This window comes from Amphibalanus amphitrite, unplaced genomic scaffold (genome assembly GCF_019059575.1).
Source record: "Amphibalanus amphitrite isolate SeventyFive unplaced genomic scaffold, NRLGWU_Aamphi_draft 000824F_arrow, whole genome shotgun sequence".
Taxonomy (NCBI): domain Eukaryota; kingdom Metazoa; phylum Arthropoda; class Thecostraca; order Balanomorpha; family Balanidae; genus Amphibalanus; species Amphibalanus amphitrite.
Genome location: NW_024882318.1, coordinates 66,312 through 93,837, shown reverse-complemented (window position 1 = coordinate 93,837; position 27,526 = coordinate 66,312). Strand labels below are relative to the sequence as shown.

Below are 27,526 nucleotides of genomic sequence, written 5' to 3'. Positions count from 1 at the left end.
GTTTCTCTTTGAACATTTAGACGACATAGAAATAGTTATAGTAGCATTAGCGAACATAGTTATTTATGAAGCCAAATGCAATGAAATAGTTCCTAACATAGCATCTCTCAAAAATAAACTTTTAAGGGAAGCCGAAACCGAGTTATACATGGTTAAGCAGGCTAAGCAGTCAAATCTTTTACACCCATTCGAAAAGAAATGGGACAAAGTCAAACTGAAGTGTGCGACATTCAGCCGGAAACTACATTAACCCGCGCCCGGCTGGGGGTCCTGGATTTCCACGCCCTGCTGGGGGGGGGTGTTTGAACACCCCCCCTTGTAACTCGGCTCCTGGGCCACGTAGCGATACGCGGAAGGCGGCGTTCGAAAGAGCGTCAAAAATAATGACGAAATCACTTCGGTCAATTTTATGGTCAGGTCAAAGGTCAGGTCACCAGAGGTCATGGAAGGCAAAATTTCGCCGATTTCCAGGTCGAATGTCGAAAATTTCCAAGAAGCCAACGTATAACTCGGGAACCAATAGAGCTACAGCGCCGCGGAAAAGCGCATTCGATAGCCCTATTAACGCCCTTTCTGAGTAATGCTCTCAGATTTGACCTAACTTCAACGGTTTTGCCTGCAGGAGGCAAAAACTGCAAAAATAGCCGATTTTTTCGGAAACAGTTTTTCTGCAATAACTCTTGACCCAAGCCCTGTACGAGCTTACTTTTACCGGCATTGTGTTCCTCTCGTCAAGACGCATCGAATGAACTATAAGTTGACCTTGAAAGGTCAACTTGAAAATTTGACCTCAGGTCAAGGTCATGACCTGACCGGAAAGGGTCATGTTGCATATCAGTCGATCCGTATCGTCGAGCTGAACACATCTAAGGCGTTTTCATCGCTATAGCATGCCTCTATCAAAAGTTATTTGCGAAAAACTGTTAGATACCAATCGTGACCTAAGATGACCTCAGGGCATAAACAAGGGTCACGGACGCCATTTTCATGTTCAGTGTGTCTAAACCACTTGTAATTCGGTGTTTGGGAGTGTTTATAATGTCTTTCGTCCAAAAGAGGTGCATTTCAATTTTCTCCCATTGACTTATAATGGGGAGGTCGCAAAATTGACCTGACCTTAGGTCATCGATATCAAAATTCTGAGATATACATTTTGTACATGCTATTGCTCTTAGCAATCGCTGAAAGTTTCAAAGCGATCGGTCACTCGGTGTAGCTATGAGAGACATTGAAACTTTTTATGAGGTGAGGTCACTTCAAGTGACCTGGTGACCTGACCTTGAATGACCTTGGTCTGAAATTTTCACAACATGTGTAGAATTGATGTATGATAAGGTGTACCAAAAACGGCGGCCCGATATTCGCGAAAAACCACAAGGGGGGTGTTCAAACACCCCCCCCCCCCCCCAGCAGGGCGCGGGTTAAACCAGAGAACGACTTAGAGAACTTACTTACAGTCATTCAAAAACTTAAAATCATCAATCCAAAACTAATTCATGTATCAATCCACACATCGCCACAACATTCACAAAAGCAGCGCATTGCTGTATAGTCGGTCAAATATGTATCTTTCCCGGCCGCCAAGTGGCGCTACGGTCTGGATTCGATAGTTGGCTGAGCCCACACCCCAGCTGCCCTGGCGGCTCTGGCGGCCCTGTGACGTCACGCGCGGGGGGCGGAGCTACACAGCGGCCGGCTGGAGAGTGACCGCAGACCAGCACTGGACGGCCTCGCCGCCGGGTGCTCCGGCGGTTCTGGCCGGGAGAGGCGAGCAAGCGGATGCGTTAGGAATCTAACGAATGTGAGGGCAGCGCGATGGTCTAATGATGGCTGTGCTTTCATGCGCCGTGTAAATTGTAGACTGAGTGCTATGAGCTATCAAAGGATTATCTGGTGTTTCAACAGGGGTCGCTGACCTAAAAATTAAGATGGTTGCTCTTGATACGATCGAATGCTTGGTGATATGATGATTAGCGCAAGAGAAATATTTAATCGAATTATGACCGGTTATTTTTTGATAAAGCAAATACTTTTTTCTTTTTTTTGGCATTAACGGGAAAGCGTTAAGCCATATCTACTGAAAATCTTAACCTGCGCCGGGCCGGGGGGGGGGGCGATTTGCGCCCCCCCCAGGTTTTTCGCAGATAGCCGAAAAAACGGCGGCGTGCAGCGCCACCAAATTTTGCATACCTGTTTTTCCATCTATTGCGCATACTGTGTGCGAATTTTGACCTTATATGACTTAAGGTCAGGTCAACAGGTCGGTTTGAGTGACCTAACGTCACAAAAAGTTTGAACTTGCACCAAAGCTACAACTGTTGACCGATCGATATGAAACTTTCAGGAGTTAGTAAGGGTGACAATATCCACAAAATGTATGTCTCGGATTTTTTTATCTATGACCTGAGGTCAGGTCAATCTCACAACCTCCCCATTATAAGTCAATGGGATAAATTTCAACTTCATCTGAATGCCACCCGATCCACACAATATATTCAGGATCATGGTGTTGCAGGTCCCTGGTGGTCATTCTACCGAAAGATGTCACCGGTGACCTTTGGAAGGTGTCGCTAGGTCATCCGAGGTCACCTGAGGTCACCAGCGGGGGTTTTCTGCAATAACTTTTGAGTGAATAGAAATAGAGACTCCGTTCGACGTTTATCATGTTTGTCTGATCAATGTGGATCGAATGATATGCAACATGACCTATCTCAGTCAGGTCATGACCTTGACCTTAGGTCAAATTTTCAACTTGACCTTTCGAGGTCACATGCTTTCGATGCGCTTTGACAAGCTAAGAACGATGACGTTCGAATCGATCCTTTATCTTGTCTGGATCAAAAGCTATTTAAGAAAAAGTATCAGAAGTAAAAACGTTTTTTATCGCTCTTTCGAACGCCGCCTACCGCTTGTCTCTACGACGCTCAGGAGTCGAGTTAGACGGGGGGGGGGGCGTAAAACCGCCCCCTCCTAAAACCGCCTAAAATCCTAAGTTCAAGCTAACGGTCTCCACTCTCCAATTCAGATACCTATCGAAACCTTTCCGCGACCCGGTGCTGTGGCTCAATCAGTGGGCCAGCTGGCCGCAGACCATACCCGCAGGGCATGAACCTTTGACCATATTAGGTCAACACGCCGTGGCCCCAGCCCGCTCGCCAGGTTCGCGCTCATTGGCCGACGCGGCAACCGCACAACCTGTCCCCTCCCCTCCGTAGTACTCGCAGCAGCCGGCGGATTCAGCCAAGTTACCGACCTGCCCAGCGTGGGGAGGGCCGGCCGGGAAAGATACATATTTGACCGACTATACAGTAGGTCTATTAACCCGCGCGGGGCTGGGGGGGTAAATTTTACCCCCCCCCCCCTCGCGAATTTTTGCAATATCTCAAAAACGGCGGCGCGCAGCGCCGCCAAACTTTCAGTACCTTTTCTTACATCAATTTGACACGTTCCCTGAAAATTTGAGCGAAATCCGTCGGAAATGTTTTGAGAAATTGACGTTTTAGTGACGTCATGTTCGCCATTTTCGCCTCAAAAACGGCAAAAGTTCAAACGCCGCTAACATCTTCATTTTTAAAGGAATCAATACGTAACAAAAAAGGATATACGCAATTCTACTTTGTCTATCAAATGGCTATCTCGGTTTTTTGAAAATTTTGGATTTTGGCCCAAATTTTGTCAAAAAACTGACTTTTTTGGGAAAATAGCTATAAAATCCAAAATTTTGAGTGTATCGAAAAAACCGGAATATATGTCAGAGAAGTGGTCTATGTGCACCTACATACCAAGTTTTAGAAGAATCGGTTCAAAAATGTGGGAGTTATTCAAAATTGTATGACGTCACGACACACAAAAATTTTGAAAAATGACTTTTTTGGGAGTTCTAGACCTCGTACGGAAACAAAAATAGCACCATTCGATTCGCCGTGAAAAACTGCATCAGATAGACACCTTTTTAGGCCTTAACAACCAACTTCAAAATTTGACCTCACTTGACCTGACCTTGACCTGACCTCGACCTGAAATTCATCCAGAGGTGGTCCATATCACTTATTGAGTGTGCCTATTGAATTGTATGAGTAAAATGACCCATAAAACATGTGTCGCACATACCCTTTTCTATATTTTGTTTTTGGTGACCTGACCTGACCTGACCTGACCTTGACCTTGACCTCTGAATGATATTGTATGCAACGAATATTGTCTTGTTAGCCTAAGAACACGTTTTGGGCGATCAGTCTCAGTCCATGACTCCATTCTTCGGCAACTACGGTGCAAGGCCGATACTGTAGGAACTTGCAATTTGTACCCTTGACCTGACCTTGACCTTGACCTCAAACTTAAAATTACGTACATGTTTTTAGTTGTTCGTGATGAGATCTTTCGATTGGCGTTTGAATTTTCCAAATCGGACCATTAGTTCGGGAGATAACAGGGGGGGGGGGGTAAAATTTACCCCCCCCCCCCAGCCCCGCGCGTTCGGCTGGAGACCCCAGCCCCGCGCGGGTTAAGAAAGTCCCCAGCACCAGTGGGCGCTGCCTCCGCTGAGCCGAACCCCCGTCTGCCTGTCCCATATCGCGCCGGGCTCAAGTCAAGTAGGGTCAGCGGGACCGCTCGGTCCGGCCCGCGGGCGGTGGACGGGCGGCCGGTAACGCTTTCCGCCAGCCAGCTGTAGAATCCAACAAACGGGACGGCCACCGCTCAGCGCAGCGAAACCCGTGTTAAGGAATGGCAGTAGATGTTCATGGCCACAATGATTATGAGATAGTCATTGTTAGCCCGTGCCCCACAGGAATGCCTAGACTTTCACGCCCTGTTGGAGGGGAAATGGGGATTAAGCACATAAAATAGGCGGCTGAACGGGGAGGTCACCGGGGCACCGTGCCCCCCCCCCTTTGATTTAGGCATTTTAACATTAGCCCTATGGGCGTTGCATGGAAAGAATGGGACCAAAAGTCGGCAGTGCCCCCCCCCCTTAATTGAAGGTGTTCCGCCGCTACTCTGAGCATCATTCTTATATCTAACTCAGCTTTTGGCATTTAAGTGGTATTCGAAGTAGCGTCAAAAGTAGCAAAAAGAAGAAAAAAATACTTCAGCCAATTTAACCCTCGCATGTGTGCGGCGTTTGCCAGCTTCTAATATGTAGGGGGGTCGGTTGGACCCCCCCCTTGCCGTTTGGCCCCTGATCGAGCTAGACCTTCGCGGAAAAACGAGCGTGTTGCCCGTGACGAGAGGAAGCCGATGATACCCAATTTTAAGGTCCTAGGTCATTTGTTGACCTTCCAGGTCAGGTCAATGACCCAAAGTCGGGAAAATCGGGACCTAACTATTAGAAAGTCGTAAAGTGTGGCTGCTAAGGGGTTTTTCGGGGTACTGATCACGAATATCGTGTTAGTTTTGATCACAAATGATGTGTTAAAGGTAGTGTGCCACCTTCCAATGATTTCCTATTTTATTTTTCCTAGGATAAGAAGCTTCTGTTTTTACCTAATATCGCAAAAAATCAAAAATGGTCCCGAAATAGTGTTTTTTTTTCGCCTAAAAGTTTATCGGTTTTTCGATACGTATAACAACTGTAGTGGGCTGACCTGCAAACAGGCGTCGGCAACAATCGCGAATGCGGCGCACATGTGACAATAAGCAAAGGTCATTATAGAGTTACGACGTACGGGAATGAGTTATCAGCTGTCTAATCGTAGACAACACACAATGTCGAATTTAAACTGTAAGCCTGTATTTGTATTGTTTCTTTAATTTGGCTGTCGAACATTAATTTTTGGTTTGAAATATGATTTTATGTAAAATAATTGATATGAAACAGCCGTCTCTGAAGTTATGACTCCATCTCACCACATGAAAGTGGCAGAAATGACAATGATCAGCTGACGCATTTTTCTTGGCCGAAGTCAGAGCGCGCGGCCCGACGCACCACCACCGCACCACAAAGTATGAGCAGAAGCGACCTGCGGTAGACCGCGCCCAAAGCCAGGGCCCCGGTAACGTGAGGTAGTCGAGTCGGGGCAGTGTGCGCTGACCCAAGCCGGGGGCGCGGCTTTGGGCGCGGTCTACCGCATCCCCGGGCAGCCCCGGGCTATCACATGACACCGGGAGGACGCGCGGCCCCGGCTTGGGTCAGTGCACGCTGCCCCGACTCGGCTACCTCACGTTACCGGGGCCCTGGCTTTGGGCGCGGTCTACCGCACCACCTAACAGGCGTGTTCGAAACCGCAGGAGATGATGATGAACGGGTTTATCGAAACTTGATTGGATGAGCCTATCGGTAATAGCGATTTCAGTGTGTGCGTTTATTGTTCATAGTGGTGTGAAATGTGGTTGGGGTACGACCTACAACCCGTCGGGGCGAATTTCGCACTGGGGTACTCAAAATTTGAAGAATTTAAGACGTTTCCATGAGTTTTGAAGGTATGGATAAGTTCTAAAAATCCGGTTCTCCTTATCTGGGCCATTAACTCCATACGGTCCAGGAAAGCTGGCACACTACCTTTAAAGCATTTAGACCAGGTTGGGTCAGGTCAGGTCAGGTCAACCAGTAGGGGTTGTTTCGTATATGTTCAAATGGTTGCTAAATTCGAGTTCAGCTCCAAAAACTAGTCTAGAAACATGTAAAACTCGAAAAAGTGAACCGAGGTCACCCGAGGTCACCAAAGGTCAATGACCTGACCTAACCTTCAGGTGACCTTGACACCCACCCTAATGCATGGGAGCAACATCAAATCACATGTTTGAACGTTTGAAACCACGAAAAGCTTGCAAACGCGCGGCTAATGCGAGCCGACATACGCGGAATCGCGATTCCGGCCAAATATGGTCTCGGAAAAGAGGTCACAGGTCAAAGGTCATTTGTGTCAGGGTCATGAAATTTTCAGGGTAGGTGTAAAATTGATCAATGCGAGGGTACTGACAGTTTCGTCGCGATCGGCCGCTTTTTACGCGAGTTATTCGCGAAAAACCATGGGGGGTCCATCCGACCCCCTACACATGCGAGGGTTAAGAAATTGGGTTTCATTAGTTCAAGAAATGGAAATTGGGTTTCCAATTTCCATGGAAACATCAACAGACTCGGAAGTTCGCAACGCTAGCGTGGAGCCGAATTCATATCAACTGCCGCAACAATGCAGCAGCGCAGCGCAGCGTGCTGCAGCGCGGGGCCGTGAAACACCGCCCAGCTATCCATGTGTCAGGGCAATCCAATGATTGCCCTGACACATGGATGACACCCAGCCCCCCCGCCCGCCCAGGGGGGCTGGGCGGGAGTCTCCCCCTAATACCTATCATCCTTCCCACTTTGAAATCGACCGAAAGAGCCTAACCTGACAGAACAATCAGCTCGTTTACCGCTATGTCTGAATAATATTGTCGGATTTAATTAAGGTCAACGGCTTAGCATGTAAATAATAACAACTGCCACCATCGGTATTACGAGAAAACCAATTGCTTTTCCACAAACACTTAAAAGTTTTTAGCTTAAAACTTGCATGAAATTAGTTTTACCAGCATCGTGTTCCTCTTATCAAAACGCTTCGAATGAATCAAAAGTTGATCTTTAAATGTCATTTGAAAAATTTGGCCTATATTCAAAGACATGACCTGACCAGAAATGGTCATGATGCATAGCAGGATATTAGATCCGTATCGTGGAACTTTACGAACACTTCAGATGATTTCAAAACTTAAGTTTATCTATCAAAAATAATTAATACATGGCTCATATGTAAGCTGGGTGTGTGATCATGCTTACGAGTATGTTGAACGCAACTCATAATGTTCTGTTGGCCACATTTTCTATATTTAATTTATCCTCCCGGATTTCATATCTTTATTAACCCTCGCCCGTAAACGGTGTTTTGCCACCTTCGCCCATGCAGGGGGGGGGGGTTGGTGCGACCCCCCCTGGCGTTTGAAAACGGAGCGTCGTAGAGCTTAGCGGAAAAGACCAACGGATTGCTCTCAACGAGATCTCGCGAATGGTGGTATATTTTTTGGTCCTAGGTCAACATTTGACCTACTTATGACCGGTCAAAGGTCAAATTTTCGGAAAAATCTAACTTTTTCAGAGTTCCGCGCCGATTGCGGCAAAACGGTAAGAGATATCGACTTGAAACCCTCACTATCGTGATCCCTGATCAATTCTCTATCGTTTGGTGTGTATTTCGATGTCATAACTCTAAAAATGATGCGTTGGGAGCATCGGAAGTCTGCAAGGTCATTTGTGCATTGGGTCACGTCAGGCGTGTGACGTCACTGACCTGACCCTGACCCAAAATGAACTACAAGAAACAACCGGCGATGCCTGAAATGGATAGCAAATTCGAATTCAGGGCATCAAAATACCCCGAAAAGGCATACAAGTGCAAGAAGTCATGACAGGTCAACCGAGGTCACTGACCTTACCTTGACCTTTAGTGACCTTCAAAATGTCAACGGACATTGTGCCAATGTCAAATCAGCCAGTTGTGATTGTAAAACAATCCATCAGTGTGTCAGGTCAGTCGGCATTTACACCAATGTGAAGCAGTCTCCAATTTAGCGTAAATCTGGCCGGAGGTTGTTCCCTTTATGACGTCATAACTCCGTGACCTGACATGACCTTGACAAAAAATACCAAAAGTTGCGCAAAGGATGCCCCATAGGGTACTGAAAATTTGAGCAGGCTATCTGAAACGGTTCAGCGTGTAGCTAAGAAAAACCTCAGGGGGGGGGGGGTTGCACCAACATGGGCGAGGGTTAATGACACGTTGACGATGTCGAGAAAAAAAATGCTTAACTGTTGCCCATTGAAATCGCTGAAAGTTCTAAAGCGATCGGTTAGTCGGTGTATTTAGATATGATGAGCACAGGAACTTTCCTTGAGGTAAGGTCACTTGTCGTGACTTGGTGTTATGACCTTGAATTGAAAGACTTGGGCGGAAAAATAAAAAATGGGTCATTTGAAATCAATGCGATTTTAACAATAATTGCAAACACTATCCCGGTCAAATAGTGAGTGAGAAGGGACCGATTCCCCACCCCATGTTTAGCTCCTATAATTGAGCTAGCTGCTAGAGCCTCGCGGAAAAAAACGAGCGCTTGCGTCGTTACGTGACGCAGCGACTGGTACCCCATTTTAAAATATCAGTGACCAGCTCTTAGGGAAGGTCAAGGGCCCCAAGGCATTGGATCGGTTTTTGGTAAATAACTTCGCAAAAATGGTCGCATTATCGTCATTTCGATACAATCGTGTTTTCTATTCTGAGACGCGTCGATTTATATGCTTTTTTTTGTTTAGGTGAAGCAATTTAGGATGTTTACCTCAGGTCAATGTCATGTTAGGGCAACACAGGTCACGAAGCTGTTGAAAGGAGGACATGTTGCATAACATTTGATTCGGCAAGTCTTGCAAAGTCGATTGATGGTTGTCCCGACTGGCTAGCTCATTTTGATCGGGAGTTATTGACGAATCACTCCTATGACCCTAGTGACGTCATAAATGACGCCACGCAAGGTAAACAATGCAAAAGCGAAGCATTAGACCTTGCCAAGAATGTATGAAGTCACGATTTCATGTGCTTGAGGTATAGTTTCAGATCATTTCCGACGCCAAATTAACAGTTTCCATAGGGGCATACAGCTCGCATACATGTATGCCCTTATGGGGCATACAGATGATGATGATGGGGCTCGTCTGCTCGGTTTACGGGTGGCTGTGTCGGCCGACGGGGAATTGCGATGGCGACGTGACAACCCAGTGGAACCACCTCCTGATCAGCTGACTAGGCGGTCGGTCTTCGCATGGCGTGATAAGCTGGTTGCACACCTTCCAGTGTGCGGATGGTTACGGCCAGCTGTGGCATGGCTGAAACGACGAGTAAATGCACTCACACGTGGCTAAGATGATGTCACAGAAGACTCTACTCTCAGAGAGCAAGTGAGGTCTGTGATGGGCCGGGTGACAAGAGAGGATCCGGCCAGAGGACCGTGGCGTGTGACCGGAAACGAGACAACGGTCTGGGTGGACGCCAGTTCCACCGCGACAGTTGTGGTGGAATCACCAGAAGGCGCGGTGGTAGAAGATGCTTGCTAGCTTAGAGCAGACACATCCACCCACATCAACATGGCTGAGCTGGAGGCTGCTCTCCGTGGTGTGAATCTGGCAATTGCCTGGGGAATGAAGAGCATTGCCCTTCAAACTGATTCTGCAACTGTGCACAAATGGATGAGCGACGCACTCAGCGGACGAGCCCGTCTGCGCACCAAAGCTCATGGTGAGATGCTCATCCGCCGGCGGGTGGATTTGATGCAACTTGTTTCGGAGTTTCAGCTGTCTTTGTCCGTCCGGCTTGTTCCGTCAGCAGAGAACCGCGCGGACGACCTCACCCGCGTTCCAAAGGACTGTGTACGTGACGAAACTGCCGTAGACGATGCGGTGAGCTGTGATGGTTCAGCAGGCGGCACCCGATTGTGCGGAGTTTTGACTGGTGCTGCTGCTCGGGACGGAACAGAAGTTGAGCAGCTGCAGTCAACCATTGAATGTGTGCACGAGCAGGCCGGCCACCCAGGGGTTCGTAAAACGCTGCACTCTGCTCGTAGAAAACTTTCAAGGAGCGTGACTCGAGCTCAGGTGCAATCCGTCGTGAGGCAGTGCGACGTCTGTAACTCCATCGACCCGGCTCCTGTGAAGTGGCGCACGGTTCACTGGCAGTGTCAAACACGTGGGATCGACTGGATCTGGATGTGACACATCATCGGAAAAGGCACTACTTGACAATCACGGATTGCGGCCCTTCGCGCTTCAGTATATGGAAGCAGCTGCGCCAGCTGGACTCGAACGCTGTGATTGAGCACCTGGAGGAGGTGTTCTTTGAAAGGGGGGGGGGGGCGCCCCTGGAGCTGCTGCTCGATAATGGTACTGCTTTTCGTAGCCGAGAGTTCGCGTTATTCGCTGCGCGGTGGAATGTGAAACTGAGGTTCAGGGCGGTCTATGAGCCCAGTGGAAACGGAATTGTGGAGCGTTCCCACCGGACGGTCAAGGTGATCGCTGCACGCAAGGAATGCTCCATTGCTGAAGCTGTACACCTATACAACGTGTCATCGCGGGATGAGGAACAGCGACATGTGAGGAGTCCAGCTGAAGCTGTGTATCGCTACACAGTTAGAGACTATGTGAAGTCAGCGCAGATACGGCCAGATACATCTTAAGATGCCGCACAGAATTCACCACCAGCACCGTATGCTGTGGGAGATGCGGTGTGGATTAGACGTCGTGGCACCCGATGCTCTGAAACGTCATTAAGCGGAGTCGTAACACGTTTGGTATCCGACCAAGTCGTGGAAGTCAATGACGTCCCGTGGCATATTCGGGATGTCCGGCGTCGCTATACAACGGCAGCCTCAGTGGCGGCCTGCAGGCCTGGGCAACAAGTCGGCCGGGCAGTAGACGAGTCTCCTTTGGTGGTTCATGGTTCTTCCCCCTCCCCTCCCCACAAGTGCGAGGGTTAATAAGGTTACGGTATGTGTAATTTATATGCTTGTCATCCTATTCCTAATGAATGTGTCTCAGAAAATATGCATCATATAAATCACCAAGTAAAATTATTCGCCTTTGTTCGGAACATACCTATATCGTGTTGTTTGCCCTAGCGCTCCTAGAGTGGGGTATTAACCCTCGCCAGGCGAGGGCCTTTTCCATAACACGGACGGCGAGGGGGGGTGATACGACCCCCCTCGCGATTGGCTCCTATGGCACTTAGAAACGCCAACTTTACAGGGTAGGTGGGTCCATAGAAGATCTCGCCCCTGTGAAAGTTTAGTGACTCTAAGTCAATATTTAGGGTTTTTTTTTGGGGGGGGTATGAGTGCAAAATTTTTGCTAAAACATGTCAAAAGTTTTTCGCTTATAACTTTTTACCTAGTAAAGATAGAACAAAAATAAAAGCATCAGTGAACTTAGGACGTCCGTGCGCATCGAATGATATACTTTGTTACCAATTTTAGTTTAGTGAACCCTGGAATTCAGTTGCCGCTAAGCTAGTCCAATTTTACCCTGACCTGGTACCGGTTTTCGTGACCTGGTGACCTGACCTGAAAAGACTGGGACTTCAAATTTTCAGGAAAGGTGCGAAAATGTTGCCCCAGAGGGTGTGCCAAATTTCACGGCGCTACGCGCCGCCGTTTTTACGTTATTTGCGAAAAACCTTAGGGAGGGGGGTTGCATCAACCCCCCCCTCGCCGGGCGAGGGTTAACCCTCGCATGTGTGCGGCGTTTGCCAGCTTCTAATGTGTAGGGGGGGGGGGGGGTCGGTTGGACCCCCCCCTTGCCGTTTGGCCCCTGATCGAGCTAGAGCTTCGCGGAAAAAACGAGCGTGTTGCCCGTGACGAGAGGAAGCCGATGATACCCAATTTTAAGGTCCTAGGTCATTGGTTGACCTTCCAGGTCAGGTCAATGACCCAAAGTCGGGAAAATCGGGACCTGTTAGAAAGTCGTAAAGTGTGGCTGCTAAGGGGTTTTCGGGGTGCTGATCACGAATATCGTGTTAGTTTTGATCACAGATGATGTCTTGAAGCATTTAGACCAGGTCGGGTCAGGTCAGGTCAGGTCAACCAGTAGGCGTCGTGACGGGTATTCGTAGTACGTGTCAACCGCCTCTGACAGCTTCGTAACATGTTACGAAGTCACCAAAACTACTTCGTAAATGTTCAAATGGTTGCTAAATTCGAATTCAGCTCCAAAAACTAGCCTAGAAACATGTAAAACTCGAAAAAGTGACCCGAGGTCACCCGAGGTCACCAAAGGTCAATGACCTGACCTGACCTTCAGGTGATCTTGACACACACGGGAGTAACATCAAATCACATGTTTGAACGTTTGAAACCACGAAAAGCTTGCAAACACGCGGCTAGTGCGAGCCGACATACGCGAAATCGCGATTCCGGCCAAACATGGTCTCGGAAAAGAGGTCACAGGTCAAAGGTCATTTGGGTCAGGGTCATGAAATTTTCAGGGTAGGTGTAAAATTGATCAATGCGAGGGTACTGAAAGTTTCGTCGCGATCGGCCGCTTTTTACGCGAGTTATTCGCGAAAAACCATGGGGGGTCCATCCGACCCCCCCCCCTACACATGCGAGGGTTAAAGGGACCCTCCCACCTTCAAAAAAGTTAATGAATTGGCATGAAAGTGATGTCGCTTGGTTCAGAAAGAGCGAAAACGAATATCTACCAAATTTCACCGACAAATATTCACTGGTTTTCAAGATATTAGGCTTTTACTTTTGTTTACTTTTTGGGATCTCCCCTGTTACTAGCGACTTTATTTGGAAGCAATAATTTGGCAGCCTTAAAGTGCGGCAGACGTTGCGCGCAAAGCAGCGTATACCACCACGTGTTAACGATGGTTTTAGTCTAAGATTTAAAAATCGTTAGATCTCCGCTGACGTCACAAATTCTAAGGGGGCATTCCAATGCATTAACCCCTTAGAATCCGAAAACTGCAAGTTTGAAATTCCATATCTTCGAAATAAAGCATTTTTCGATGTTGTGAGTGCCCAAACCGGTATTTGCAGGCCATGGCCACCAATTTGGCTATCTCAACTCAAAACTAATGTTAAGGTGGGAGTGTCCCTTTAAGATACTCTAATGTGAATATTTCGTGTTCAGGCAAGTTCTGGCAGCCAAACTAGGCGTTGTCTTGTGCAGGAGAAAGTGACAAATTCGATAGGATATGTTTCGGAGTGGAAAAGTGTAGAAAACATTGTTAATTTCCTACATTTATTTAGAATACCATTCCTTCAATATGGTGTTTGTAAGGGTTTTTTGTTAATGGCATTTTTGTGACCTTAGTAAGGCTGTTGCATACTTTCTGTTTGCCATTCCATTCCTAATAAAGGTGCCTTTCAGAAGATATGCAACTTTAAAACCTCGCAAGAATAAAACCAACAGGACAGGACAATGAAATTGAGCTATACTTTCGGGCCTTACTGAGCCCATTGAGTAATCACGCATGAGTGTGAACTTTGTGCGCATTTTTCCCTAGTCTTGCTGTGGGCATACATATAAAACAATGCCATATTATGAGAAATTCAGACATTTCTTAGCCCCTCTGACACAAAAAAAAATAAACAAAACCCGAAAAAAGGTTTTGGAATTGAGACGCGCTAGATCGGAAAAATCCCCACTGTGCATTGAGCAGGTTTGACCTCCCCTTTTCAAGAACCTGGATACGCCACTGAGTGGGGCAGTGGCTATGTGGTGAACTGGGTGTCAGTTGGGCAGTGAGTGACGCGGCTCCGGTGCGCCTCTGCCGCCAGGTGCCAGCTACGAGGACATGTCACCGCTCACCTCCTATGTGAGCCTGCTCAGCGCTCATCTCGGCTCTGTGTCGGCCTTGCAGCGCTCCGTGGTGGGCCACGTGCTCGCCGAATGGGCCCAGGTTGGTATTGGGCATGGGTTAAAAGGACCTAGGCATCAGAAACATGCTATCAATATAACATGATATGCAGATTGCCGCCGATTTCTGCGCTATATAATTTTTATGTACTTTTAGTTGTTCGCCTTTTTCTTACCTGAAATGTAACATTTATTTTCTATGTTGTTCGGAACTAAAACCAGTAAGATACCTTTTGGGGCGATAAATGAGCGAGCGCGAATGTGAACCCTGCATGTGCATTGGTGGGACGGGGTAGGGGAGAGCGGGGCACTTTCGTGCATGGGGCACATTCGTTTTTAGCAGTTTATGGGAACACGAGTGACTGCCCAAGCTCAAGGTTAATTATGAAAATATGTCTATGATAGGCGTAGGAACAGGGGGGGGGGGGGGCAGGCGGGCAAGTGCCCACCCACTTTTCGAGGTGGGGGGGGGGAACCATGTGTTTTGGCCCACCCACTTTTTACTCGAGGCCCCTCGTCTCGATTTGAGAGGACGTCGTCACCTTCCAGAATAAACAAACTCGGTAAAAATAAGTTCCACGAATCCCCACGCACGGACTCCAAGGGGCCGTGATGGATCCAAGGAGGCCCTCTATTCATACTTGTCAGTCGAAGCCCCTGAGACTGATGGCCTGAGAGGCCCTCGTGGATCTGAGGAGGCCCCAATATCCATACTGGTCTGGGGAGGCCCCTGACACTGGCGGTCTAGCCGAGGCCTCCTACCCTCACTAGTCAGAGGAGGACCCTCTATCCTCAATAGTCAGAAGAGGTCCCTGAAACTGATGGTCTGGGAGGCCTATCCATCTACACTGTAGTCAGAGGAGGCCCCTGAGACTGATGACCTGAGAGGCCCTTATAATCACACCAGGCAGAAGAGGCCCATGAGACTGATGGATTGAGAGGCCCTTCTATTCATACTGGCTACAGAAGACCTCCAAAATTTTCGGTCCGGGAGGTCCCTCAATCCGGCACCAGTCAGAAGAGTCCCCTGAGACTGATGGCCTGGGAAGCCCTTATATTCACACTAGGCAGAGGAGGCCCCTGAGACTGATGGTATGAGAGGCCCTCATGTTCACACCAGTCAGAAGAGGCCCCCGAGGCTGATGGCTGTGAGGCCCTTCTGCTCATATAACTGGCCACTGGAGGCCCCTGAAACCGGTGGTCTGGGAGGGCCCTCTATCCACACTAGTCAGAAGAGGCCCCTGAGACCGATGGTCTGAGAGGCTCTTATATTCATACTGGCCACAAGAGGCCCCTGAGACTGATAGTCAGAGAGGTCCACTCCTAATGAATCTGAGGGGGCCCTCTATCCACATTTACACTTTTCTAGGGAGGCCCCTGGTGGTCTGAGAGGCCCTTTTATTTATACTGTCCACAGGAGCCCCCTGAGATTAATGGTCTGAGAGGCTCTTCTATTTATACTAACCAGAGGAGTCAGGAGGCCCCTAGGATTGATGGTCTAACAGGCCCTTCTATTTATGCTAGCCAGAGGAGGCCCATGAGACTGATGGTCTGAGAGGCCCTTCTATTCAAACTAGGTAGATGAGGCCCCTGAGAATGATAGTCCGAAGAGCCATGCGGCGGCAACTGGCCGTGGCCATATTTCGGCTCGATAGGGCCCCACAGAGCTCATGAGAGCAGCTCAAGGGCTCCTAAATAGACACGCTTATCCCTATAAAGGTGCCACGCCGGCTTCTGAAGGCTCCTTGTAGGCATCTAAGGGCCATTTCCGGCCTCTAACGGCTCCACCCGCCTGTGATGGCTCCACACCAGTGTTTATGAGCGCCACACAGCGGCGCCTTTGAGGGTCATACTAGTGTCTCTTTGGGCCATATATCGGTGGCTCTGGGGGCCCCACACCGGTGCCTCTGTGGGCCACCACACCTGTGCATCTCAAGGCCAGTGGCGTATACAGGGGGGCATGGGGGCCATGCCCCCCCCCCCTTTCCGCCCAGCCGCCCAAATGGCGCCCCAATTAGCGCCGACTAGGCTGATGCCGTTTTACAGAGAGAACATGAATTAAAAAGTGATGTGCAGGCAGGGATCGAACTCAAAATATCTCTTTGGGGGTGCCTGGACACCTAAATGTTCTCCAGGGCACCCCCAAATACGACCTGAGCCCCCAAATGTTGAAGGGCGCCCCTCCGGATACCAGAATATTCCGAACCCCCGGGGTCGATGGCGCCCCTGAAGAGCCGCTGGCACCCACCTGAACGGAACAGTCGCCCCATTAAAGCTTGATGGCGCCCCTCTAGAGCACCCGGCGCCCCTCTGAAGTTCACAGCTGCCCCAATCGACCCATCCAAGATCGATGGCGCGCCCTGAAACCACTGGCGTCCCTCTAAAGCACCCACATTCTTCTCAAGATCACAGTCGCCCTATCCGAGATCAATAGCGCCCTCAAGAGCCACTAGCGCCCCACCCCCCCTTGAGACTGAAGTCGTCCCGCTTGAGACTTAAGTCGCCCCATTCAAGCCCAATGACGCCCCTCCAGAGCGTCCGGCGCGCTTCTGAAGATCGCGCCCATCTAAACGAAGGTTACAGCTGCCCCATCTTAAGATCGATGGCAACCCTCTGAAACCAATGGCGCCTTTCTAGACTACCCGGCACCCCTCTGAAAATCACATTCGCCCCATCCGAGACAGCGCCCCTGGAGACTACAGTCGGCCCACCCAAGCTCAAGCCCCTCCAGGGCCTCCCTTCAGCGCCCTGCTGAAGGCAACAGTGGCCCCATCCATGCCCAATGGCGCTCCTCAACGCCGTTCTAAAGATCACAGTCGCCCTATCAATCCGAGGTCGCTGGCGCCCCTCAAGAGCCACAGGAGGCTACCTGAACCGGGACTTCAGTCGGCCCATTCTTGATCAATGGCGCCCCTCTGAAACCACTGATGCTCCTCTAAAAATCCCAGTCGGACCATCCGAGATCAATGGCGCCCCCCCCCCCCCCGAGCGTCCGACGCCCTACTGAAGGCAGCAGTGACCCCATCCAAGCATTGCACCCCTCTAGAGCACCCTGTGCCCTTCTGAAGATCACATTCGCCCTATCCGAGGTCGTTGACGCCCGCCAGTAGTCACTGACGCGAAACTGAATGGAGACTTCGGTCGCCCCGCCCCATTCAAGATTGATAGCCCCCCCCCCCCCGAAACCACTGACGCTAGGCAATTATTGGACAATGGGGCTTTCTCATCGACACCAAGGGCCCTTTTCAAGATGCAGCAGCCAGGCTTATATCATTTTTAAGATACTTAGATCATTTTTAAGGTTAGGTCGAACTGGTCAAAGGTCAGGTCACCAGCGACAACCGAAAATCAAATTTCGCCGATGTTGACATTTTTCGACAAAGCGGCGCATGTCAGGATTCAGAAAGAGATTGAGCTACAGCGCCGCAGCAAAGCGCATATTCGATAGCTCTTTTTATGCTCTCTCTTATTGATTATATCTCAGATTTGACCTAAGGTAAACGTTTTAGCCTCAAAATATACTTTTCGCGGAGGACGTTTATCTCTAATACCTTTTGGCTCAGACCTGCACGAGATTAGTTTATCCAGCATCGTGTTCCATTTTTCGAGACAGACGAGGCAAATAACTAGAATTTGACATTAAAAGGGCATTTGAGAATTTGACCTAAGGTAAAGGTCATCACCTAACCGGGAAAGGTCATACTGCATATTAGTCGATCCATATTTTCGAGAAGGAAAATAATTATATGTATAGGGTGTTTCATTGGTCTAGCATATCTCTATCAAAAGTTATTGTCCAAAATCTACTGGAGACCTTTCATGACCTGAGATGACCTCAGTAACATAAAAGTGGTCACATCACGAGTGACATTTACCGATTAAATGTGTCATATTTACCTGAATCCCGATGTTTGAGGTTGTTTTCGTTCAGAAGAAGAGCATTTCAATTGTCTCCCATTAATCTGCGCCGTGCTGGAATGGGGGTTCCACCCCCTTAGGTTTATTTCGCGAATATCTCAAAAACGGCGTCGCGCAGCGCCGCTGTTTTTGGTACACCTGTTCATACATCTTTTCTACACAGCTTGTGAAAATTTCAGATCAGGGTCGTTCAAGGTCAGGTCACCAGGGCACGTCAAGTGGCCTTACCTCAAAAAAGTTTAAAGGCCCGCTATAGCTACAACGACTGAACGATCACTTTTGAAACTTTCAGAGATTGATAAGACTAGCAATTCATTCATTCATATTTATTTTGCACCAAACATTGGCAAATTCCCGACAGCTGATAACAAACAATCATCAGAAATGACAATGCCGTCATGTGTCAGCACGGAGCTTAGGTCACAGGGGCCACGGCCCCCGGTGGGACGTAGCATGTCAGCAGTCGTAGTAGGCGACGCGAAGCTTGGCTGTTGTCCCTCATCAAGAAGCGGATGCTATCTGCCAGTCCGTCTGGGGCGCGCGATGGCGTCACCCTGTGACTGCACGACCGTCCGGCAGCTGCCTCGAGCACGGCAGAGAAGTCGTTTCCGCACATGCGGGACAGTTGGAGAAGAAGAGAGTCGCCAAGCAAGTCGGGGCACATGGCCAACTTCGTCAGGCCCGAGAGGAATGCCTGCTGGAGACGGTGTTCGGACCGCAGAGCACCACTTGCAGCCCGGAAGCATGCCGACCGAATCAGCTCATGTGCTGGGGCGATACCGGCAGCAGCGAGCAGCGCTGAGTGGTGGGCGCGGCGAGGCAGCCCCAGCGCCGTCTTGAGGGTCGCTGTCTGAGTGGCGTGCAGCTCTTCGATGTCAGCTGAGTTGAGTGGAGCGGACGAACAGCCGTACGTCAGTGCTGGCTGAACCACAGTCTTCCAGAGAAAACATTTATCTGCTGGACAGAGCCCAGATGCCAGCATGCCGGCAGGCGCAAGGCTGTACAGGCTAGCCCGCGCTCTTGCCGTGCGGTGTCGGACATGCGGTGCGGCCGACAGGCTGCTGTCCAGTAAGACGCCGAGATGTTCAGACTGTTGGTGGTTTCTCAGCCTCTGACCCGACAGACTCCATCTGGGCTCTTGGGCTAGTAACTCTTGACCGAAGATAATGCAGTGGCTCTTAGTTTGGGCTGGATCTGGGTGGACGAACTCTAGCCTCCAGCGCTGAGCAAAGTCGCCAACCAGCTTCAGCATGGTATCAAGGTTTTTAGCATTTGTAGCTAGGAGGAGCAGGTCATCAGCGTAGCATACAGCCGGCGCATGATGACCATATATGTCCGCGCCGAGGTCGCTCGCGTCCAGTGCTGTCACAAGAGGACGCAGGAAAGCGTTCGCGAACATTGGTGACAGCATAGCGCCCTGCCTGGTGCCGCGGCAGACACGGAAGGCTCTGGACGTGGAGCCAGCAAATGTCACGCGGGCTGTGAGTTGACGATACCAAGTCAGCATCAGCAGCCATGAGCTGGGGCTGAGGTACGAGGCTAAGCGCATAAAAAGCCCGTCGTGCCAGATCTTATCGAAACATTTCCTGGCGTCCAGGTTCGCAGCATAGACAGGTAAGCCGTGATGCCGGTTCCATTGGATGGTCTCACTGGCAAGAAGTGAGGCCTCGCTGGTGCCGCGCTGCGTGGCGAACCCGAGTTGAAGCCCATGGGGCCTGAAGCTGCCGTCTAGCTCGTCCAGTACCAGCATCTCCAGCAGCTTGGAGGTACACGTCGTCAGGCTGATGGGCCGGTAATTGTTCAAGTTGTTTGGATCGAGCTGCGATTTTTTCAGCAGAGGTATAATGACGCTCTCGGAGAACGCGTCCGGAACGTCACATGTAGTAAAACAGGCCGACATAAGGCGAGCCAGGGCGGTCAGCAACGCAGGCGAGCAGCCGTGAATAAGGTGTTCCCCTGTCACTCCATCCGCGCCCGGCGCCTTACCGGGCAGAAGGCGTCTGAGCAGGCCGGCGACTTGGTCGGGAGTGACGGTGCGAGGACGAGCCGCCGACAGGCAGAGCTGTGCTCTTTCTTCAACTGCAGCGGCAATCCGAGACTGATCGGCATCTAGCAGCGTGAAGTCGTCCCTGTGAACCGCCTCAAAATGAGTAGCAAACTCTGAGGCCGTACGCGTTGTCCCACTGGATACCTCGCCTCGGCGGACTCTCTTGACACGGCGCCAGAATCCGCTCACGTTGCCATCTTTTCGAAGTTGATGAAGCAGCCGGGCTTCTTTCTGAACAGGGGCCAGAGCTGCTGCGCGACGCGCCCTCCGGTATTCCCGCCGTGCAGTCCGATAGCAGCAGTGGACGGTGGAACCGAGTGGTCGTCCACAACTGGTCCAGATGTGGAGCCAAAAACGGACGCGGTTGCGCGCGGCCGCTGTGTCCGGAGTCCACCAGGGCTTGGGTCGGTGCTGTTTCCTGGTGCAACCGGCCGCTCTAGCAGCTGTGAGTATGCAGTGAGTTATTGTCGCATTCAGAGCATCCAGAGACTCGCCACATACAGATAGATTCCTATCGAGCAGGTCACCCAGCGTTCGTCTGTAAGTTTCTATTCTGTCGGCGCGGTCCCAACAGATAACTTCTGTGTCAAGGGCTGCAGTGCTGCGGGTGGTGTCGGCGGTACCTGATGTCTCCTGTGGTGCTGCAGCGGACACCAAAACACGGCAGACGAGAGGCTGGTGCGGACTGAGATTCTCAGCGTGCAGAGGCAGAATTTGGCAGTCAGTAATGCCCGGGAGCAGATCACACGGCACGGCTATATGATCTATATGACTCTGGCAGGCACCACGCGAGTAAGTGAAGTCCATCGGCTGGGGGAATAGAAATTCTGCTACAACAAGCTCGTTATGGTCCTGCATAGCGACGCTGTGTCGAGTGAAGCCCTTGAGCCGATGCCACTGTGATGGGCGTTGCGCCGCTGTCATTCTCGGTAGTGCACAGTTGAAATCTCCAACTAGGACTACGGGGGCAGAGGGTCGCTGCGCAGCAATCAAGGCGTCCAACTTGGCTGTGACAATGTCGTACTCATCAGAGTTGCCGCCGGACCCGTCCCAAAACGGCAAGTAGCAGCCGATGACATTCAGCACGGGCTGCCTATTGAACAGTGCCGTTATGCCACACAGGCGTGGATCGTCGCAATCAAGTGACCTGAAGGTCAGTCCCGGTCGGCGGCGGCAAATAACAATCAGACCGCCGCGTCTTCTGCCTTCTCCCGGCCCGGGCGGGGCTTCCATTGAAAATGATTGGAACACCTGGAGAGAGTCATATCCAGCGGCGGCAAGAATTCTGTGCTGAGCTCGTTTGATTCTGATTCTGTGCTCGTTTCGGGTGCTGAGCAGCGGCCTGAGAGGCAGGAGGAGCTCCGAGAGCTCGTCGACGAATGGGGCGACCTGGTTGGCGAGGCCGAAGAAACTTCGGAGCTCAGAGATGTTCTTCGGTGTCGGGGAACGACGAGATGGCCGACGTCAGCTGAGGGTCGGGCTCGTAGCCGTCCGCCGATATGATGAAGCCGGCGAATTTCACCTTCTGTTGGGCCAGCTGCAGCTTCCGCCGGTTCAGGGAGATACCTCTCTCCTCGCAGCGCTCCATGAAGCGACGGACGTCACGGATGTGGTCCTCCCTGGTCCGACTGTAGACCACGACGTCATCCACGATCTTCTTGTAGCCGGTGAGGCCGGAGAACGCCTCGTCCATGCGCCTGTTGTAGTGGTCAGATATCGAACTGACCCCGTACGGCGCGCGTAAAAACGCGTACCGGCCGAACGGCGTGATGAACGTCGTCTTCAGCACGCTGTCCTGATGAAGAGGGCACTGGTGGTAGCCCTTTGCCGCGTCGAAGACGGCGAACCACTTCGCCTCCGAGCTCGCTATAGAGGCAACTTCCTCCAGCGGGGTGGGTGCCTGGTACTGCTCGGTGCGGACGAACTTGTTCATGCGAGACAGGTCCACGCACAGCCTGATTCCTCCCTCCTTCTTCGGTTCAACGACGATCGGTGCACACCACTCAGTCGGCTCCGTGACGGGCACGATGATGCCCTCGGACACCAGCTTTTGCAACTCGTCCTTCAGCGGCGTGCGGAGTGAGAGGGGCACTCGTCGTGGGCTCGACACGCGGAACGGCACGGCTTCCTCCCTGAGGTGAATCTTGAACTGCTCCCCCGGCATGACTCTGATGTGGCCATCGAACACGGTGGGGAACTCGGACGTGATGTCCGGGAAGGAGCCTCCCTGGTCCACAGGCGGCTCTGCTGACCCGTCTTCAGATGCAGGTGCACCGGTCGGAAGGCTGCTGTCAGGCCGCTCGACAGGTGTCGCCGCGGTCGCCTCTCCAGCAGCGCCGTCGCGCGACACCGCCGCCACGCAGTCCGATGACGTGCCACCGTCGGGCAGCGCGGCGCGAGACCGATGCCGATGCCGCGCTGGCCCCGGCTGAGGGCGGTCTGGTGCGTCCCTGGTGCGAGAGCCAGAGGCGGGTTCCGGTAGATCGGCGGTTATCTGCTGCGGATAACCGGCTGGAATGATGTGAAGTCCCTTCACGGCCTTCCAGGAGAGCAGCAGGCCGCTGACGCCCTCCAGGATGTGCACCGACTCCTGCACCGAGACGCGGCCGAGACTCAGCGAGACCGGCAGGACTCCCAGCGACTTGACCGTCTCGCCGTTGGCTGTCCGAGGATGCTGCTCCGGGGGGAGCAGGTTCTCCGGGTACTCGTCCATCTCCTTCAGGAAGTCGAGTCCTCCGACGCAGATGTCAGCCCCGGTGTCAGGCAGCGCGAGTACCGAGGCGCGGCGCTGCGCCGTGACATCCAGGCGCACGCGGGGGGCGCTCTGCACCGAAGCGACCGCGATGATGGCCGACGCGGCCGGTCGCCGCGCCGCACCGTCCGGGCTCCGGTCACTGCTGCCCTCCGACGACTGGAAGCGGACCCGGGTGCCGCGCCACGGCTGGCGCCGTTGCGATCGCCGCGTGTCCAGCGACGGGGACGGCGATCTCGACGACGAGCGGTACGGGTCGGGCCTGTAGCTCCGCCCAGGTGGCGAGCTCCGCGGCCGAGACGGGGCCAGCCGGCGGCGCTCGTACGACGTGGTCGGTCGGCGGTCATCGTAGTCGCCGGATGCGTCGGGGCAAATTGCCGCGAAGTGGTCCAGCTGACGGCAGCTGCGACAGCGCTGACCCCGGGCCGGACACGCGTCTCCCATCCGGTGACGTCGCCGGCCGCACGCAGCGCACCAGCCGCCGTCGCGCCGCCTCGGTCCAGCGCTCGGCGGCGCTCGGTGGCGCTCGGCGGCGTCCACTCGGTGGGCGGCGGCCCGGGCGAGTCCGCCTGCCCGCAGCTCCACGGCGTCTCTGGCGGCCGCCTCGTCGGCCCTGCAAACAGCGATGGCATGCGACAGCGAGAGGTTTTGGACGGCGCAGAGTCGTTTGACGGTCTCCGCTGATCTCAGACCCATCACAATCCTATCCCTGATTAGCGAATCATTACACGCGTCACAAAATTTGCAAGCACGAGACAATTCACGCAGGGAGGTTAGAAAATCATCAAAGACCTCCCCTTCAGTCTGAAACCTTTCGTTAAACCTCTTCCTTTCGATAACCTCGTTTACTTGGCTCACTGCGAAACGCTCCAGCGCGTCCAGTACAACCTCGGGATCGGCACGCTGGACCTCGGTCAGCTCCAGGTTCCTCAGGACGCGGCGACTCTCCGGGGTCATGACATTTTTCAGGGCAGCCAGCTGAATGTCAGGTTCAGCGTCTATCAAGCCGGTCAGGAGCACGTAGTCCTCCCAGCTTTCTCTCCACACCAGGAAAGACTCACCCCGGTCCGTGGAGAGGTCCAGGCTGTCCGGTGCTCGTACTCGGCCCGCCCACGGGGCCGGCGCGCTGCGGGACGCACGACCGCGGCCGGCCCGCTGCCGCGGCGCGGCAGCCCGAACCGCGACGGAAGCGGCCGGCTCCCGAGACGCATCCGGCTCCCGAGACGCATCCGCTACGCTGTCGGCGTCAGAGTCCCCCATTGCTGGGTCGAAAATGCACAATAATTATGCACGTCGCCCTGTCACACTTGCACTGGTAATCGCACGTTCACGACACTGCCGGCTGCGCCATGTGAAGACGCCTCTGAACCGGTGCAGGTGTATTGTTCACAGCGAGCGAGCGTGGCGCGGACCCAGTAGAGACTGACGCGGCCCCGCACGGTCCGGCCGGGAGCCGCCGCCGGACCGTGCCCCGAGGGCACACACGGTCGTAGAGATGCAAACCCCAGGTACAGACTGGGGATGCACACCACCACAGCCATGTCCTGAGCTTGGTTGAAATTCTTCCATGCATTTAAAAATAATCGCGAAAAATTAGGGTCTCAAGAGGTCTGGCGTTAACATTAGTGTCTGCCGCACTGGCAGCACCGAGAGCCCGCTCACTCGCGCCCACCCCTCTCCTCCCCCCCAAGGGTCAGGCGATCCAGTGGCCCTCAAACCTGACCGCCCTCCGCTGCGCCGGTTCACCAGCGCCACCCTGCCATGCTGCGGTACTTTCAAGACAGACTGTACCTACCTACTCAAATTTTATTTTAATGAATTTCGATGTATTTTAACGCGGTGTGTTTTAGGCTTTTAGTTTTGGCTTTTACTGTCTGTTCACTTTTACTGTGTGATTTTGTCTTTATTAGGTCGTTCAATAAGTAACGAACAATCGGTCATAACTTCTTTATTTCTTTATTTAATACTTTAAAACTTTCACAGAATATAGATCAGACATTTCCGAATGCAGCCTATGCCTCAAACCAGTCGCCGCCCGCCTGCACACACTTCTCCCAGCGTTCCGGCCAACGCCGGAATTCCGCCCGGAAAAACGTGTTTTCCGTCTTTTTCACCCAGTTCATGACAGCGCACATGACTTCAGCGTCGGTCTCGAAGTGTTCACCATGGAGGCCATCCTTTAGGGGACCAAAGAGGTGAAAATCTGAAGGAGCCAGGTCCGGACTGTAGGGCGGCTGGGGCATGATATTCAGCCCTGTCGGCTGTCACGCGATCTCCTCGCGCGTGGCGTGAGACAAGTGCGGTCGGGCGTTGTCATGATGTATGGTGATGTTGTTGACATCCGAGCCGCGCCTCTTCTTCAGGATTGCTTTTCTCAGTCTCCTGCAGGAATGTGATGTAGCGGCCCGCTGTCCATAGTCCGCCCATGTTCAAGAAAGCCCACCAGGATGACACCATGACAACGCTCGTCCGCACATGTCTCACGCCACACGCAAGGAGATCGCGAGACAGGGCTGAATATCATGTCCCAGCCGCCCTACAGTCCGAACCTGGCTCCTTCAGATTTTCACCTCTTTGGTCCCCTGAAGGATGGCCTCCGTGGTGAACACTTCGAGACCGACGCTGAAGTCAGCTGCGCTGTCAAGAACTGGGTGAAAAAGACGGAAAACGCGTTTTTCCGGGCGGAATTCCAGCGTTGGCCGGAACGCTGGGAGAAGTGTGTGCAGGCGGGCGGCGACTGGTTTGAGGCAAAGGCTGCATTCAGAAATGTCTGATCTATAATCTGTGAAAGTTTGAAAGTGTTAAATAAAGAAATAAAGAAGTTATGACCGATTGTTCGTTACTTATTGAACGACCTAATATATAATGACGTGGATGCCATAGAACCCATAAAAGTGGAGGCACCGAATACACTCTATCTATGGAAAATACCCCAATCATGCGCGGGTTGAAGGACCGTGCCCCCCCCCCCCTGCACGTGCCAGGTGTACCCTACGGTGTTAAAATTGCCGAACAATATAAGATTTATGCTTATTGCTTATGGCCGGTAAGTTTCAGACGAATTGGTTCAACCAGTTGGCCTGCAGTCCTTGCACTTATCAGCGGTGTATAATTTGCTTGCACGTGTAGGTATATTACGTGCACTGTGCACCCTATGTTGGTCATTTTATACCAACGCGAAGCACTCGTCAAGTTCTACCAGTGCGCCAAATTTTATGCCGCTAGCTCAAACTTTATCTAGACCAGAGGATCCCCGGTCAAAAAAGAAATCCGCCTGGTACGTGCCAACTGCCACGTGTACTCCATGGTGCCAGAATTGCCGAAGGATGGAATTGCTTGCCTTCTGCTTATGGTCGCCAAGTTGCGGACTGATTGGCTAAACCAATTGGTCTACATCCCTGGCAATACGTAGGAGGGGTAAAAACTGCTCGCACTTGTATAGCACGTCCACCACTCACCCCATCACGACCATTACATGACCTTGGAGCGCTTCTGGAGTTCTACCAGTGTGCCAAATTTGAAATTATCTTTCCGTACACACTGCACACTGCACAGTCTAGATATAGTCTATGGGTGTATATTGGTGTGCCATTAAGACTGCACTACTGGGAGGCCCGCGGTAGCTCAGCCCCATCGTAGACAAAGTCCTTGGCGCCGCGCCTGCATACTCTGCTGATATTGTTAAAAGGCACCATACAAAAAATGCTAAAAATTTGGTAACGTTGCAGCCAATGGTTTGTCCTCTTCGAATGAAGTAGGTAGTGTTGTATGTGCGATGTGGCTGCGCTCAGCTGGCTGTACCCACTGACTGGCGCGTTGCGCGCGTCTGTGCGGTCTCAGGCGTGCCCCGAGCCGCCGCTGCCCGACAGTCTGGTACACCGGCTGCACGTCTGTCTCTCGGAGCCCGTCTGCTATGACGAGATGGCCGTGAGCTTCTCCCGCCTACAGCAGGACTGTCGCGACTACCTGGCTCTGCTCAGACACTATAATCTGCCCGTGGACGACAGCCTCCAGGTGAGCCGTGGGCGTGCAGACGGCGGCTCGCCCCGCCCGCAGTGGCGTTTCATAGCCGCTAGCGTAAGGTCGATCGGACCTCCAACCACTCGAGTTATAGCTTCGCGGAAGAACGAGTGTGCTTCCCGAGGCTGCACAGTGTTGTGATTACTGATAAAAGTGGACTGTATTTATTACATTTACGTCTTTCGATCAGAACGATGGTGACGACACCAACCGAACGATTTGCCTTGATTTTCAAAATAACAAGAAATTAACTCAAGTGGATCCACTGGCGGTCGCAGCCGCTAGCAAAAGGGGGGGGGGGCCAAAGTCACACTCGCGGGACATAACATTTTTCCGTCACCGGGAGGGGGGTGATCGGCTAATTTTGTTACGTCCACGAGGTGCCGCGCATTTGGCATTACTTATGCTTCAT

At 52.0% G+C, this 27,526-nt stretch overlaps 1 protein-coding gene across 1 annotated transcript in view; it reads left to right on the top strand.

Moving 5' to 3' along the window:
- Window positions 1-27,526, top strand: part of LOC122366688 (TATA-binding protein-associated factor 172-like) — a gene marked incomplete at its 5' end in the record, with an annotated part of 326,392 nt that overhangs the window by 233,850 nt on the left and 65,016 nt on the right. The window contains 2 exons of the mRNA XM_043339202.1: window positions 14,299-14,420; window positions 26,935-27,108. Coding sequence (XP_043195137.1) covers window positions 14,299-14,420; window positions 26,935-27,108 — 296 coding nt within the window. The remainder of the gene's footprint in view (window positions 1-14,298; window positions 14,421-26,934; window positions 27,109-27,526) is intronic.